At 40.6% G+C, this 17,428-nt stretch overlaps 1 protein-coding gene across 1 annotated transcript in view; it reads right to left on the minus strand.

The window, feature by feature from the left end:
• Positions 1 to 15,710: 15,710 nt before the first annotated feature.
• Positions 15,711 to 17,428, minus strand: part of LOC108306019 (glutaredoxin-related protein 5, mitochondrial-like) — a 3,362-nt gene continuing 1,644 nt past the window's right edge. Inside the window, exon 2 of the mRNA XM_037739401.1 lies at positions 15,711 to 16,449. Coding sequence (XP_037595329.1) covers positions 16,068 to 16,449 — 382 coding nt within the window. The 3' untranslated portion in view covers positions 15,711 to 16,067. The remainder of the gene's footprint in view (positions 16,450 to 17,428) is intronic.

Raw genomic sequence — 17,428 nt, forward strand, 5'->3', positions numbered from 1 at the left:
ATTCATTGGTATATACAAGCACTACTGATTTTTGCATGTTGATCTTGTATCTTGCAACTTTGCTAAATTTGTTTTTTTTTCTTTTTTTAATTGCATTTTAGGTTTTGGGGTACATGTGAAGAACATGTAAGACTATTGTATAGGTACACACATGGCAGTGTGGTTTGATGCCTTCCTCCCCATCACCTATATCTGGCACTTCTCCCCATGTTATCCCTCCCAAACTCCCCACCCCCTGCTGTCCCTCCCCTATTTCCCCCCAACAGACCCCAACAGACTCCTGTGTCCATGTGTTCCCATTGTTCAACACCTGCCTATGAGTGAGAACATGGCGGTGTTTGATTTTCTGTTCTTGTGTCAGTTTGCTGAGAATGGTGGTTTCCAGGTTCATCCATGTCCCTACAAAGGACACGAACTAATCGTTTTATATGGCGGCATAATATTCCATGGTGTATATGTGCCACATTTTCCCTGTCCAGCCTATCATCAATGGGCATTTGGGTTGGTTCCAAGTTTTTGCTATTGTAAACAGTACCACAATGAACATTCGTGTGCATGTGTCCTTATAATAGAACGATTTATAATCCTTTGGAGATATACCCAGTAATGGGATTGCCGGGTCAAATGGAATTTCTATTTCTAGGTCCTTGAGGAATCGCCACACTGTCTTCCATAATGGGTGAACTAATTTACATTCCCACCAACAGTGTAAAAGTGTTCCTATTTCTCCACATCCTCTTCAGCATCTGTTGTCTTCAGATTTTTTAATGATCGCCATTCTAACTGGCGTGAGATGGTATCTCAGTGTGGTTTTGATTTGCTTTTCTCTAATGACCAGTGATGATGAGCATTTTTTCATGTTTGTTGGCCTCATATATGTCTTCTTTTGTAAAGTGTCTGTTCATATCCTTTGCCCACTTTTGAATGGGCTTGTTTTTTTCTTGTAAATCTGTTTTAGTTCTTTGTAGATTCTGGACATTAGCCCTTTTTTCAGATGGGTAGATTACAAAAATTTTTTCCCATTGTGTTGGTTGCCTATTCACTGTAATGACTGTTTCTTTTGCTGTGCAGAAGCTGTGGAGTTGAATCAGATCCCATTTGTCTATTTTGGCTTCTGTTGCCAATACTTTTGGTGTTTTGGTCATGAAGTCCTTGCCTATGCCTGTGTCCTGAATGGTTTTGCCTAGATTTGCTTCTAGGGTTTTTATGGTGTTAGGTCTTATGTTTAAGTCTTTAACCCATCTGGAGTTAATTTTATTGTAAGGTGTCAGGAAGGGGTTCAGTTTCTGCTTTCTGCGCATGGCTAGCCAGTTTTCCCAACACTGTTTATTAAACAGGGAATCCTTTCCCCATCGCTTGTTTTTGTCAGGTTTGTTAAAGATCAGATGGTTGTGGATGTGTGGTGTTGCCTCCAAGGCCTCTGTTCTGTTCCATTGGTCTGTATCGCTATTTTGGTACCAGTACCATGCTGTTTTGATTACTGTAGCCTTGTAGTATAGTTTGAAGTCAGGTGTCATGATGCCTCCAGCTTTGTGGTTTTTGCTTAGAATTGTCTTGGCTATGCAGGCTCTCTTTTGGTTCCATATGAAGTTAAAGGTGATTTTTTTCCAGTTCTGTGAAGAGGGTCATAGGTAGCTTGATGGGGATAGCGTTGAATCTGTAATTACTTTGGGCAGTATGGCCATTTTCACGATAATGATTCTTCCTTACCATGAGAATGGAATGTTTCTCCATCTGTTTGTGTCCTCTCTTGTTTTATTGAGCAGTGGTTTGTAGTTCTCCTTGAAGAGATCCTTTGCATTCTTTGTTAGTTGTATTCCTAGGTATTTTATTCTCTTTGTAGCAATTGTGAATGGTAGTTCATTTTTGATTTGGCTCTCTTTAAGTCTGTTATTGATGTATAGGAATGCTTATGATTTTTGCACGTTGATTTTGTATCTTGAGACTTTGCTGAAGTTGCTTATCAGTTTCAGGAGATTTGGGCTGAGAGGAGGGGGTCTTCTAAATATGCCATCATGTTGTCTGCAAGTAGAGACAATTTGACTTCCACCTTTCCTAATTGAATACCCTTTATTTCGTTTTCTTGCCTGATTGCTCTGGCTGGAACTTCCAATACTATACTGAATAGGAGTGGTGAGAGAGGGCATCCTTGTCTAGTGCCACATTTCAAAGGGAATGCTTCTAGTTTTTGCTCATTCAGTATGATATAGGCTGTGGGTTTGTCCTAAATAGCTTTTATTATTTTAAGATACGTTCCATCAATACCTAGTTTATTGAGGGTTTTTAGCATAAGGGCTGTTGAATATTGTCGAAGGCCTTCTCTGCATCTATTGAGATAATCATGTGGTTTTTGTCCTTGTTCTGTTTATGTGGTGAATTATGTTTATAGACTTACATATGTTGAACCAGCCTTACATCCCCTGGATGAAGCTTACTTGATCATGGTAGATAAGCTTTTCGATATGCCGTTGAAATCGGTTTGCCAGTATTTTATTGAAGATTTTTGCATCTGTGTTCATCATGGATATTGGCCTGAAGTTTTCTTTTCTTATTGAGTATCTGTTGGGTTTTGGTATCAGGATGATGTTGATTTCATACAATGATTTGGGAAGGATTCTCTCTTTTCGGATTGTTTCAGAAGGAATGGTACCAGCTCCTCTTCGTATGTCTAGTAGAATTCAGCTGTGAACCCATCTGGACCTGGGCTTTTTTTTTGGTTGGTAGGCTATTAATTGCTGCCTCAACTTCAGCGCTTGTTACTGGTCTATTCAGGGTTTTGACTTCTTCCTGGTTTAGGCTTGGGAGGATGCAGGTGTCCAGGAATTCATCCATTTCTTCCAGGTGTACTAGTTTATGTGCATAGAGTTGTTTGTAACAATCTCTGATGGTGGTTTGTATTTCTGTGGAATCTGTAGTGATATCCCCTTTATCGTTTTTTATTGCATCTATCTGATTATTCTCTTTTCTTTTTTATTAATCTGGCTAGTGGTCTATTCTGTTGATCTTTTAGATAACCAGCTCCTGGATTTATTGATTTTTTAAAAAGGTTTTTTGTGTCTCTGTCTCCTTCAGTTCTGCTCTGATCTTAGTTATTTCTTGTCTTCTGGTAGTTTTTGAGTTTTTTTGACCTTGCTCCTCTAACTCTTTCCATTTTGATGATAAGGTGTTGATTTTAGATCTTTCCTTGCATCTCATGTGAGCATTTAATGCTATATATTTTCCTCTAGACACTGCTTTAAATGTGTCCCAGAGATTCTGGTATGTTGTGTCTTCATTCTCATTGGTTTTGAAGAACATCTTTATTTCTTCCTTCATTTCATTGTTTATCCAGTCAACATTCAAGAGCTACTTTTCAGTTTCCATGAAGCTGTGTGGTTCAGAGTTAGTTTCTGAATCCTGAGTTTGAATTTGATTGCACTGTGGTCTGAGAGACTGTTTGTTATGATTTTCGTTCTTTTGCATTTGCTGAGGAGTGATTTACTTCCAATTATGTGGTCAATTTTAGAGTAGGTGTGATGAGGTACTGAGAAAAATGTATATTCTGTATATTTGGGGTGGAGAGTTCTGTAAATGTCTATTAGGTTTGCTTGGTCCAGGTCTGAGTTCAAGTCCTGGAGATCCTTGTTAATTTTCTGTCTTGTCGATCTGTCTAATAGTGACAGTGGAGTGTTAAAGTCTCCCACTATTATTGTGTGGGAGTCGAAGTATCTTTATCAGTCATTAAGAACTTGCTTTATGTATCTGGGTGCTCCTGTATTGGGTGTATAAATATTTAGGATCATTAGCTCTTCTTGTTGCGTTGATCCTTTTACCATTATGTAATGTCCTTCTTTGTCTCTTGTGATCCTTGTTGGTTTAAAGTCTATTTTATCAGAGACGAGAATTACCACTTCTGCTTTTTTTTGCTCTCCATTTGCTTTGTAAATCTTCCTCCATCCCTCTATTTTGAGCCTTTTTGTATCCTTGCATGCGAGATGGGTTTCCTGGATACAGCACACTGATGGGTTTTTGACTTTTTATCCAATTTGCCAGTCTGTGTCTTTTGATTGGGGCATTTAGCCCATTTACATTTAGGGTTAATATTGTTATGTGTGAATTTGATCCTGCTGTTTTGATGCTCGCTGGCTGTTTTGCCCGTTAATTGATGCAGTTTCTTCATTGTGTCGATGCTCTTTACCATTTGGTACATTTTTGGAGTGGCTGGTACCGGTTCTTCCTTTCTATGTTTAGTGCTTCTTTCAGGAGCTCTTGTAAAGCAGGCCTGGTTGTGATGAAATCTCTGAGTAATTGCTTGTTCATAAAGGATTTTATTGCTTCTTTGCTTATGAAGCTTAGTTTGGCTGGATATGAAATTCTGGGCTGAAAGTTCTTTTCTTTAAGGATGTTGAATATTGGCTTCCACTCTCTTCTGACTTGTCAGGTTTCTGCTGAGAGATTCACTGTGAGTCTGATGGGCCTCTCTTAGTGGGTAACCCGACATTTCCCTCTGGCTGTCTGTAGCGTTTTCTCCTTCATTTCAACCCGGATTTTTCTGACGATTAGGTGTCTTGGGGTTGTTCTTCTTGAGGAATATCTTTGTGGTGTTCTCTGTATTTCCTAGACTTGAATATTGGCCTGCCTTACTAGGTTGGGGAAGTTTTCCTGGATAATATCCTGAAGAGTGTTTTCCACCTTGGATCCATTCTCTCCGTCACATTCAAGTACACCTACCAAACATAGATTAGGTCTTTTCACATAATTCCATATGTCTTAGAGACTTTGTTCATTTCATTTTACCCTTTTTTTTTTCCTCTAATCTTGCCTTCTCATTTTATTTCATTGAGTTGATCTTTGACCTCTGATATCCTTTCTTCTGCTTGGTCAATTCGGCTATTGAAACTTGTGAATGCTTCACGGAGTTTTCGTGTTGTGTTTTTCAGCTCCATCAGTTCACTTATGTTCCTCTCTAAGTTGTTTATTCTCGGTAGAATTTCATCAAACTTTTTTTCAAGGTTCGTAGTTTCTTTGCGTTGGGTTAGAACATGTTCATTTAGCTCAGAGAAGTTTCTTATTACTCACCTTGTGGAGCCTGTTTCTGTCAATTAATTAGACTAATTCTCCATCCAGCCTTTTTCCCTTGCTGGTGAGGAGTTGTGATCCTTTGGAGGAGGAGAGGCATTCTGGTTTTGGGTGTTTTCATCATTTTTGTGCTGATTTCTTCCTATCTTTGTGGATTTATTTACCTGTGGTCTTTGTAGTTATTGACTTTCAGATGGGGTCTCTGAGTGGACGTTCCATTTGTTGATGATGATGTTATTTCTTTCTGTTTCTTAGTTTTCTTTCTAACAGTCAGGCCCCTCTTCTCTAGGAGTGCTGGAGGTCCACTCCAGGCCCTGCTTGCCTGGGGATCACTTGCAGTGGCTGCAGAACAGTAAGGTTTGCTGCGAGTTTTTTCTTCTGTTATCTTTGTCCCAGAACGATACCCGCTAGATGTCAGTCTGAGGTCTCAACTTTTGAGGGGACTCTTTGGATATACAGGAGTCAGGGAGCTGCTTGAGGAGACAGTCTGTCCTTTATAGGAGCTCAGGTGCTGACCTGTGGGCCCTGTTTTACCATTCAGAGCTGCTGGGCAAGTACGTTTTAAGTCTTCTGCAGCAGAACTCATAACACCTTTTTTTTCCCTCACTTGCTCTGTCCCGGGAAGTTAGGGCTTTATAGGTATTGATCGACTTACCACCTATGCAACTTACGACCATTTGACTTTACGACCACAATCACTAGCCACGACTGCTCCGCGTCTGGCAGTGCAAACGTTGCCCAGCTGGGCGTACGACAGTGCAGACCAGCTTCCAGCAGCACTACCATCTCCGCGTGCACCATTTCAACTGTACATATAGCCTACTCAACTTATGACTAAATCGTGTTACGACCGGTCCGTGGTCCAGACTGTGGTCGTAAGTCGAGCACTAGCTGTATTTATAAGTTTCTGTCATGCGGCTGCCTTTTTTCAGGGCTGCCCTGCCCAATGAGGAGGCAACCTTGTCACAGTCTGCCAGCAGCGGCTTTGCTGAGCTGCTCTCGGCTTCGCGCAGCTGCCATGTGAACTTCCCTGCAGTCCTGTTTATAGGGGTATAGTTAGAACTGCCTCGGCAATGGCAGGCTGCCTTGGCAATGGCAGCCCACCTCTGCAATGGTGGACTCTCTGTGTAATGGCAGACTGTCTCAGCAATGGCCAGTTGCCTTGGCAGTGGCAGACTACCTTGGCAGTAGTGGACTGCCTAGGTAATGGTGGGTGACCCTCCCCCACAGAGCTGAACCGTCCAGGGTTCAGCTGTGCTTGCTGTGAAACTCTCAATCCAGAGCATTTCAGATTGCTGTTTTTTGTGGGGCTGGGACCGGCCGAGCCTGATCACCTGGCTCCCTGCCTTAGACTCCTTTTTTTCCCGTTGAATGGACAACTGTGTCTCCCAGGAGTCCCATTCACCAGTTGAAACAGTATCCGGATTTGTGTGATTTCTTGTGCATAGACCGCTGTGCCAGCTGAAGCAGCTGCTGGAAACTCGTGGCGCTTTTTTGCCAGGGAATCTCCTGGCCTAGCTCCCTGTTTCAGTCCCCTTTTTTTTCAGTTGAACGGGCGCATCAGTATCCCAGGCGTTCCAGTCGCCATTTGAAAAGCGGCCCGGATTTGTGTGAGATTTTGTGCAGAGACCCGCTGTGCCAGCTGAAACAGCCGCACCGGGAGCTTGTGGTGCTTTTTCGCCTGGGAATCTCCTGGCCTGGCTCCGTTTCAGTCCCCTTTTTTTCAGTTGAACAGGCGACTCTGTCTCCCAGGCATTCCGGTCGCCTGTTGAAAAGATGCCCGGATCTTTTATCATTTCTCCAGTGGCGACCCACTGCGCCGGCTGAAACAGCCGCACTGGAGATTCGTGGCCCTTTTTTGCCCAGGAATCTCCTGGCCTGGCTCCCTGTTTCAGTCCCCTTTTTATCAGTTGAATGGGCAACTCTTGTCTCCCAGGTGCTCCAGTTGCCAGCTAAAATGGCACCTGGACCCGTGTATTTTGTGCGGAGACCAGCCGCGCAAGCTAAAACAGCCACTCTGGCCACCTGTGGGGCCCCTCTGCCCAGGAATCTCCTGGTCTGTGGGCAATAAACATCCATCTGCAAATGCGGCGGCCACTCACCCTCCATGCTCTCGTTCGGAGCTACAATCCAGAGCTCGCTAAATTTGTGTATTAGATCTTAATAATTTTTTTCGTATATGTGTGTAGTCTTTGTTTTTTTCTAAACATATATCATTTCATCTGCAAAGAGAGATGATTTGACCTCCTTGTTTCTAATTTAGTCTCTTGCTCTGACTAGGACTTTTAGTACTGTGTTTAACAGGAGTCATAAAAGTGTCTTGTTCTAGTTCTTAAAGGAAAGGTTTTCAGTTTCATTTTGGTATGATGTTAGCTATGATTCTGTCATAAATGGCCTTTATTGTGTTGAAGAATGTTCCTTCTATATTTAGTATATTGAGTGTTTTTATCATGAAGGGATGTTTAATTTTATCTGCATCTATTGAGATGATCTGTTTTTTGACCTTATTCTAATCACATGATGTATCACATTTATTGATTTGCATATGTTGTGAACCATCCTTATATCTGTGGGATAAAACCCACTTGATTATAGTTTATTACTTTTTGATGTGCTTTTTGATTCAGTTTACTGGTATTAATATTGAGTATTTTTACATCCATGTTCATCAGAGATATTGGCCTATAGTTTTCTTTTTTTGGTTGTGTTTTTGTCTGTTTTGATGCAGAATAATGCTGACCTTACAGAATGAGTTAGGGAGAATTTCTTCCTCTTCTGTTTTTTGGGAATAGTTTGAGGAGAATTGGTGTTAGTTCCTTATAAGTTTGCTAGAATTTGGCAGTAAAGCTGTCTCATTCTGGGCTTTTCTCTGTTTGGAGACTTTTTATTACTGATTTAATTTTGGTGCTTGTTATTGGACTGTTCAGGTTTTTGCTTTGTTTCTCATTCAACCTTGGTAGATTGTATTTGTGTAGGAATTTATCCATTTCCTCTAGTATTTTTCACTTTGTTAGCATATTGTTCGTAATAATCTCTGATGATCTTTTACGTTTCTGTAGTATCAGTTATAATTTCTCCTTTTTCATTTCTTATTTTATTTGTGTATTCTTTTTTTCTTGATTAGTCTAGCTAGCAGTGTATTAATTTTGTTTATCTTTTCAAATACCCAACGTTTTGTTTCACTAATCTTTGTATTTTTATAGTTCTGCTCTGATCTTTATTATTTATTTCCTTCCAATTTTGAGTTTGGTTTGTTGTTGCTTTTCTGTTTCCTTGAGGTGTATTGTTAGATTATTTGACATTTTTCTACCTATTTGTTGTAAGTGTCTAGTGTTATAAAATTCCCTCTCAGCACTGTTTTTGTTGCATTCTATGGGGTTTGGTGTATTGGTTTCTATTTTCATTTGTTTCAAGAAACTTTTTTATTTCCTTCTTAATTTGTACATTGACCCAGTGGTTTGTCATTCAGGAACGTGTCATTTAATTTCCAAGTATTTGAATAGTTTCCAAAGTGCCTTTTCAAAGTTTCCATGTATTTGTATAGTTTTCAGTCAAAGTATTACTGATTTCTAGTTTCATTCCGTTGTGTTCTGAGAAGATATTTGATATGACTTCAAGTATTTTAAATTTGTTGAGACTTATTTTGTGGCCTAACATATGGTATATCCTGGAGAATGTTCCATGCCAATGAGAAGAATGTGTATTCTACAGCTGTTGGATAAAATTTTGTATAGATATCTGTTAGGTGTATTTGGTGTAAAGTGCAGTTTAAATCTAATGTTTCTGGCCAGGTGCCGTGGCTCACACCTGTAATCCCAGCACTTTGGGAGGCCAAGGTGGAAGGACTGCTTGAGACCAGGAGTTGGAGACCAGCCTGGCCAATATGGCAAAATCCTATCTCTACAAAAATTAACTGGGCATGGTTGAGTATGCCTGTAGTCCCAGCTACTTGGGAGGCTGAGACATGAGAATCAGTTGAGCCTGTGAGGTGGAGCTTACAGTGAGCTGAGATTGTACCATTGTTCTCCAGCCTGGTTGACACAGCCAGACTGTGTATCAAAAAACAAACAAAAGACACCTGATGTTTCTTTGTTAATTTTCTGTCTGGATGCTGTCTAATGCTGGGAATGCAGTATTTTGTTTAAGTCCCTATTATTGCATTGGAGTCTGTCCCTCCCTTTAGATCTAATAATATTTGCTTCAGATATTTCTTCTAGGTGCTACATTGTTGGGTAGATATGTATTTAGAATTGTTATAATCTCTTGCTGAATTGATTCCTTTATTGTTTTGTAATATTCGTCTTTGCCTCTTTATACTGTTTTTGACTTAAAGTCTCTTTTATCTCATATAAGTAATCTTGCTCACTTTTGGTTTCTCTTCGTCTGGAATATCTTTTTTCAGCCTTTTCAGTCTATGTGTCTTTACAGGTGATGTGATTTTCTTGTAGGTAGCATATAGTTGGGTTCTGGTTTTTAATTCATTCATTCAGTCTATACCTTTTAAGTGGAAAGTTTTATCTCTTTATGTTCTACATCATTGTTCATATGTGGTGAACTTATTTTTTTGGCATTTAAAAATTGTTTCCTAGGGCCAGGTGCAGTGGCTCACACCTGTAATCCCAACACTTCGGGAGGCTGAGGTGGGCGGATTACAAGGTTAAGAGATTGAGACCATCCTGGCCAACATGGTGAAACCCTGTCTCTATTAAAATACATAAATTAGCTGGGTATGGTGGCACATGCCTGTAGTCCCAGCTACTGGGGAGACTGAGGCAGGAGAATCGCTTGAACCTGGGAGGTTCAGGTTGTAGTGAGCTGAGATTGTACCACTGCACTCCAGCCTGGTGATGGAGTGAGACTCTGTCTCAAATAAAAAAAAAAATTGTTTTCTGGTTATTTTTTATATCTTATGTTTCTTTTTCTCTTGTTTATTATTGTGGTTTTTTTTTTTTGTAGTGGTAATATTTGACATTTGAATCCTTTTTGTTCTTTATTTGTATTTGCTTTACCAGTAAGTTTTATACTTTTGTGTTTTCATGGTGATAGGTATTGTCCTTTCCCTTCCATGTATAGGATTCCCTTAAGCATTTCTTGTAGGTTTGTTCTAGTGGTGATGAATTTTCTCAGGTTTTGCTTATCTAGAAAAGACTTTAGTTTTCCTTCATTTTTGAAGGAATACTTTGCTGGGTATAGTATTATTGGTTGATAGTTGTTTTTTTTTTCTTTCTTTGAGCGCTTCAAATATTGTCTCATTGTCTCCTGGGCTGTAAAGTTTCTGTTAAGAAATCTGGTTATTTTGATGGGGATTCCCTTTTATGTAACTAGATTGTTTTTTTCTTGTTGTTCTTGGAATTCTCTTTGTTTTTGACTTTGTGTTTGACTATAATGTGCTGTGGAGAATACCTTTTTGGGTTTTACATATTTGGAGTCTCTGAACTTCCTGTATCTGGATCTTTAAATCTCTTGTTATATGTGAGAAGGTTTCAGCTATTATTTTATTAAATAGGTTTTTTTTTTTCTTTTTTCTAATTCAGTTTTTTTTTTTTTTTTTTTTTTTTGTTGGAGTCTCACTCGGTTGTACTGTCTGGAGTGCAGTTGCATGATCTCGGCTCACTGCAACTTGCCCTTCCCAGGTTCAAGCAATCTTCCTGCCTCAGCCCCTCAAGTAGCTGGGATTATAGGCGTGTGCTATCACGTCTGGCTAATTTTTGTATTTTTAGTAGAGATGGGGTTTCATCATGTTGCCCAGGCTGGTCTTGAACTTTTGACCTCGGATGATTGCCCCCCTCAGCCTCCCAAAGTGTTACAGGCATGAGCCATTGCACCCAGCCATTAAACGGGTTTTCTGCACCTTTAGCCTTCTATTTATTTTTCTGGAACACCCAGAATTTCAATATTTGGTTGAAATACCAAATAATGGTATTCTGTTTGTCACATAGGCTTTGTTCATTCTTTTTTTTTTTCTTTTTGTATGTGTTTGTGATACTGAGTTATTTCAAAAGACCTGTGTTTAAGTTGTGAAACTCATTCCTCCACTTGATATAGTCTATTGTTGAAGCTTTAAAATATATTTGTAATTTCATGTATTGAATTCTCTTATTCTAGGATATCTGGGTTTTTAAAAATATCTATCTTGTGAATTTTGCATTTATATCCTGAATTGTTTTTCTGATTTCTTTGTATCGTTCATCTGTGTTCTCTTGCATCTCACTGAGCTTTAATATCATTATTTTGAATTATTTCTCCAGCACCTTATAAATTTCATTTTTATTGGAATAATGCCAGAGAATTATTTTGTTTCTCTGGTTGTGTCACATTTCCTTTCTTTTTTATGTTTCTTGTCTCCTTTACATTGATATTTGCATGCCTGGTATAACAATCACTTTTTAAAATTTTTTGTATTAGCTTTTGTAGGGCAAGACTTTTTCCTGAAAGTGTGCCTATGTTGTTGGTTGGCTAGGGCACTTTAGCTTCGATTCTGGGTGCATGCAGTAGTGTAGTCTCTATGCAGTTTCTTAGACTTTAAGCAGCTTCAGTGGTGTATGTGATTTCCTCAGTTGCTTAGGCTGCAGTTCTTGGAGGCTGTGGTGAGGTTTTGTTGGATACAGGAATGCCAAGTGGGCCAGTCCTCAGGGCCCAGTGGTGGGAACAGTGAGCTGAGTTTGGCAGTCCTTGGGCCTCTGGATGGCCATACAGAGGTATAGGTATTAACAGGTTCAAGTAGCTTATTGGGCTTCTGGGTGGCTTTCTTGGGTGCTGGTAGTTGCATTGGTGGACAAGGGGGGTGGGTTGTTGGGTCCTTGGGCAGTGTGTGTATCATGGGCAATGTCTGTAGTGGTGGTGAGAGAACTTTTGAGTTTCCAGGTGGTACATACTTGTTTTAGAAATGACTGTGATGGGCTGGGTGGGCCAGTCCCCATGCCTTCAGGGCATGTGCCGGTGGGTACCAGCTGTGATATTAGTGGCAGGCTAAGTGAGCCCATCTTCGGGCCCTGAGGAGGAGTACACAGATGTCAGCAGTGGTGGGTGGATGGGTTAGAGTGATTCCCACGCCTCTGGATGGTGTGTTTGGGAATAGCCTGTCCTCAGTCTATCCTGTGGTGCACATGGGTGCAGTTTGTGTTGGACAGATCGGGGTAACCCTTAGGTTTCCTGGCAGAGCACTTGGATGGTGGCAGCTGCATTGTGGTGAGTGGAGAGAGCCAATCTCCAGGGCACACACGAGTGCTCTGCTGTCCTTTTGCTGGTGTGGATGGGGTTGCTGTCAGTGCCCACAGCAGCAGGTAGACAACTGTTAGGCTCTCGGGGAGGACACACTTCAACCTCTAGCAATGATGGCAACAGCAGAAATAGCCAGTCCTCAGAGTGTAAGCAAGTGCACGACAGCTGTGCTGCTGAGGGGAAGAGGGTTGCTGCAGGTGGTGCACACTTGGGTCCCTGGTGGCAGCAGCAGTGTTGGCGCACTGGAAAGCCCTGCAGTTTAGTTCATGCAGTTGTGTTGTGGCCCTGCTGCTGATGGGGGCAGGGTTTTTATCAATGGCAGTAGCATTAGGCAGGCAGGCTTCAGGCTCTGGGGAACTTGCAGCACTTTAGCCTGTCTTATGTGCTACAGTGCTCTGTCCTTGGAGTACAGGATACTCTTATGTGCTAGAGTGCTGGGGACCCTGTCATTCCACTGGGTCCAGTTGATACTATGCCACTGCAGTCATCTTGGTGAAGCAGGGGAATATCAGTGCAGCTTCAGGGGTGTGGAGATGCAGGGGCTGTTGAACCCTAGAGCAAAAGGCCTAGTCTGGTTGGTGCTGGGTTTTGGATTGGTGCTCTGCTGCAGCAGCTTGGGTTTCAGGGGCTGTGTGGTACTCCGCATGAGCTCCCTCTCTAGAGCAATGCTAATGTGCTATGTCTAGGCAGCTCCTTATGCTAGTCTGAGGGTTGAGGGGCTGTCCTGTGGCTGATGTTGCAGGAGTTTGCAGTGGGAATGTGGATGCCTGGGGATCCTTCACCCTTTTCCCACACTGGGGAGCCTCTTTGGGCACCCAGCAGCTGGCTGCCAGCTTCCTTCTCCTTCCATGCTTCAGTTATTTCCTGTCACTTCTCTATTCAATTTCAGTGTTCTCTCTTAGGTGGTCTATTCAAAGTGTGATTATTTATATGCTGTTTTGGTTGTTCTTTGTGGAGGAGGCAAATGTCAGATGCCTGTAGTCAGCTGTCTTGAAGCCCCTTCTCTATTTGTATTATTTTTTGTCTTTTTTTTCCCCCCCAAATATTTTGATCTGTGGTTGATTCTGTGGATGCAGAACTCACAGTTATAGAGGGACTACTGCATATTGTTTTCTAATTATGAATATCAATATATTATCTTTTAATGTTGTTGGTGAGAAGTCTGAAGGAAATTTGATTTTGTTCTCTTTGTTGGTAACCTGATTTTTTTTTCCTATGGAAACTTGCTTTTTTTCCCCCTCTTTATCTTTGGTGTTCTGACAATCACAATATAATGCAGTTACATGTGAGACTCTTTTCAATTATTGTTTTGTTAGTTAAGGTTCCCTGAGAAACACATTCCAAGATGGAGTTAGACGTTGAAGAGATTTATCGAGGAAGAACACCTGTGAAGGATTAAGGGGAGAAAGTGCAGAATTAGGTTGAGAGGACCTTTGGATGGTGATTCAGATCTGTCATCAGTGAATGAAGAGAGGGAAGGAAGAAAGATTGGGTGTGAACAGTCTTAGACCATAATGCAGCTCTGAGAAAGTCTTAGGCAGGGCAATGGCAATTCCCAGGGTAAAAATTCCCTGTTAGAATAGCCCCTCATTAGGTAGGAATAGCTCTATTCTAATTCCCCTGCTGTGTTCTGTCCGTGGCTTGGAGAATCTCCCAGGAGGAACTTGGTTTTGATGTGAATGCTGAAGTCTAAAGAACTATACTCCTTCTTCTTATAGCAGGCTTCTTGCAGAGAAACATGATTGGTGTTTCATGGCTGCCACCTTGTGTTAAGGCACTTAAACTCTGAAGACTCATGTTCTGAATTCTGGGAATTTTTTTTTTAATCTTTGGGAAATTCCTTTTCTACTTTTCTTATATTTTTAATCTCTACTTTGTTTCTTTTTTTTTTTTTTTTTTTTAATTTTTTTTTTTTTTTTTTTTTTTTTTTTTTTTTTTTTTTTTTTTTTTTTTCTGACTTACAGATAATCTTTTTTCTGAAAATTTTTAAAATTATTTCAGTCCTTCTGTTAACTTTTATTTTCAGTAAACATATGCTTAATCTTCAAGAACATTTTTTATTATACTTGTTTCTTTAGTTCATACTTTGTTTCATAGATCTTGTTCTTTTTATAAGTATTTAATGTCTTCTTGAATCTCTATATTAAATTAGAGCTTTCTAAAAGTTCTCTTCTAAATTAACTGTTTCGTCTGGAGTTAAATTCTGTTTGCTTGTTTTGGGCCTTCTGCCCTCACCATGCCTGCTAAGCCTTAAATTATCTATGTTTCAGAAAGATGAACTAGTTAACTGGTACTGGCTTGTTATCTTTTTAAATGTAAGATGGACTATGTTCCTGTTAGATTGCTTTCTCAAGTAAGAATTCAGACTGAGAGATTTTTTTTCTTGTGGCTAGGGCTTGCAGAGGGAATCTGTGACTGACAGGCTTTGCCTTGGGATGAGCAGATAGGTACGTGGTCGGCAGGGTGAAGGCCCTTCAGATGCCAGAAAGCGATCTACTTGCGCTAGAAGTCTTTGTCTGTCCCAGCTTAATTTCTTTTTTTTTTTTGAGACGGAGTTTCCCTCTTGTTACCCAGGCTGGAGTGCAATGGCGCGATCTCGGCTCACCGCAACCTCCGCCTCCCGGGTTCAGGCAATTCTCCTGCCCCAGCCTCCTGAGTCGCTGGGATTACAGGCACGCACCACCATGCCCAGCTAATTTTTTGTATTTTTTAGTAGAGACGGGGTTTCACCATGTTGACCAGGATGGTCTTGATCTCTTGACCTCGTGATCCACCCGCCTCGGCCTCCCACAGTGCTGGGATTACAGGCTTGAGCCACCGCACCCGGCCAGTTTCTTTAGGGAAGATCTGTTCAGTGTTTTAGCTAGAGGCAAATCCAGGCTCACTGCTTTGTGCTTGGGATAGGACTAGAATGGTAGGTACCAAGAATTAGGTATTCTGCATACAGATCTTTAATCTCCCTATTTTCACACTCATCCTCAGTTATGTGTGTAGTATAGGGTTCATGTCTTCAGGTTCTATTAGGTAGACTGGCTTCCAGCCCCTGGTAACAAATTCTAGGCTGTGGCTTTCTTTAGCTATTTTATCTTACAGCCTATTCCTCTCTGCTCCTTCTTTCTTCCAAAAAAGAAGAAAAAAGCCTCTCATTTTCTCATTTGTTGGTGGCCTCCTTTATTCTTTTTACTGTTACAGGATTTATTTCAATTAGCTCTTTGTGTTTTTTTCAGTGGGGTTTCAGGAGGGGCAGGTGGTAAATGCATGTGCTTTGTCTGCCATCTTGAAGCTTACATTTTCTGTTGTTAATTGTTGATACCACCTTCTGAAGTGCTAGCAACATGAATAGGTACAAGTTCAACTGAGCATATTTTTTTCCCCCGTGTTGGCAGTTGTTTTAAAAAACAACATCTCGTTTATTACAGTTTCTTAATTTGGGGGGATGTATTGTCTTTGCAGACAGTCATTTGCAGAGGAGTCATGAATAATGATTCCAAAGCTCCTAGTTTAGCTCCTAAATCAGACAAAGAATAAATGACAATATAAGAATGAATTTTGTTTACAGCAATATTATAATACAACATTGAATTACTACAGTGAAGTGATTGTGATGAAGTTCACAGTAAAATATTATTAGCTCAAACACTAGAAAAACTAAAATCACCTGGCTGCTTGCAAACCGAGGTGATAAGTTCAAGCAGTTGTCTCCATAGTGAAAACCAAAATTGGTAAGGCTTTTCTGGCAGTCTCTGACATGAACGCTCCCTCTCTGCTCACTGCGGACCCGGGTAGCTTCACTTTGAGTCTTGGTCTTTCTTTTTATCTAAAAGGGTGGAGTGGATCCCCAGCTTTCTCAGTTCTCCTACCAGGTCCCCATTCTGGCACATCTGCAGAAGAGTGTTACAGCCCCTCACAGACTCCCCATTGAGGTTTGCTCGAGGGATGGTGGGCCAGTTGGAATAGTCTTTAATGCTGTGTCGGAGCTCGAGGTCATCCAGCCCTTTGTAGGCCTTGTAGTCACGGATGCTATGCGGTCGCAGGATATGCATCACCGTGTTGTTGAAGCCACACTGGGGCTGCTCCAGTGTCCTCTTGAAGAAGACCAGCACCTTGTCCTTCTTCACCAGTAGCCCAGCTGCTCTGCCAAGCTGCTGCTGCCCAAGTCTGCTGCCACTGCTGCACCCCCAGCAGAGCAGAGCCACCACTGCGGCTCATCGCCCAATGCTGAGCTGGAGCTCACGATGCGGGACCTGCTCATCCCTGCATGCTCTCTGGAGCCCATGATGACCCAGGTCTTTGAGCATTATTTTGAACTGATATACAGTAGACTTGAAAATTTCAAGAAAGACTACTTCTGGGTTCTATTTGGACAACTCTTCCCTTTGCCTTGATCTTATAATCTTTTAAATAGAAAACTAATACATAGTCCTTGAAGAAAAGTTGTAAAATGGTCAAAGATAGAAGAAAAATCTATAATCCAAGGCCATCACTAAAGCAGAATTGCATTTTGCATTTACATATTTCCTTCAAGCTTTTATTCAAGTATCTTTTGAATTAGTGTAATTATGTGTGTCTGTAATTTTGTATTTTTTATCTGAAACTTCATCCTCTAACAGAAATCATTTTTATGTTACGTAGTCTTTTGTAAACTTCACTTTTAAAAGTGTTTGTAAATGGTCCATTTTGTGAATATACTTTACTTGACCATTCTCTTCTTGGTGAACACTTAACCTGTTTTTATTTTTTAGAAGGATTTTTAAAGAATTATATATGATGATATAATATTAAATATCTTTATATATTCACTTTTGTTTTCTGAATTTAGGATAAGTTTAGGAATATTCCCAGAATTGGGGCCAGAATTTGGGGAAGGGGAGAGAAAGTAGTTAAGAAAAAAAGAGAAGATCATATTATTTGGAACCATGTGGGTTGCAGAAAAAGACAAAACTTTTTTAGGGCCAATTTATAGACTTAGCTGCTATAAAATTATGTTGTAAACATAATGGGTGATTTTTAGTTTGTTTTTGCAGATGTGGTTCAGGGTTCATCATGTGTCTGTTTAGACAAGCATCTAGTGTTATAATCATGACAAACTAAACCTCCTGGTTTTTCTTTTTTTTTTTTTTTTTTTTTTTTTTTTTTTTTTTTTTTTTTT

The sequence above is a fragment of the Cebus imitator genome, unplaced genomic scaffold, assembly GCF_001604975.1.
Source record: "Cebus imitator isolate Cc_AM_T3 unplaced genomic scaffold, Cebus_imitator-1.0 Scaffold69, whole genome shotgun sequence".
In the NCBI taxonomy this organism is placed as follows: Eukaryota; Metazoa; Chordata; class Mammalia; order Primates; family Cebidae; genus Cebus; species Cebus imitator.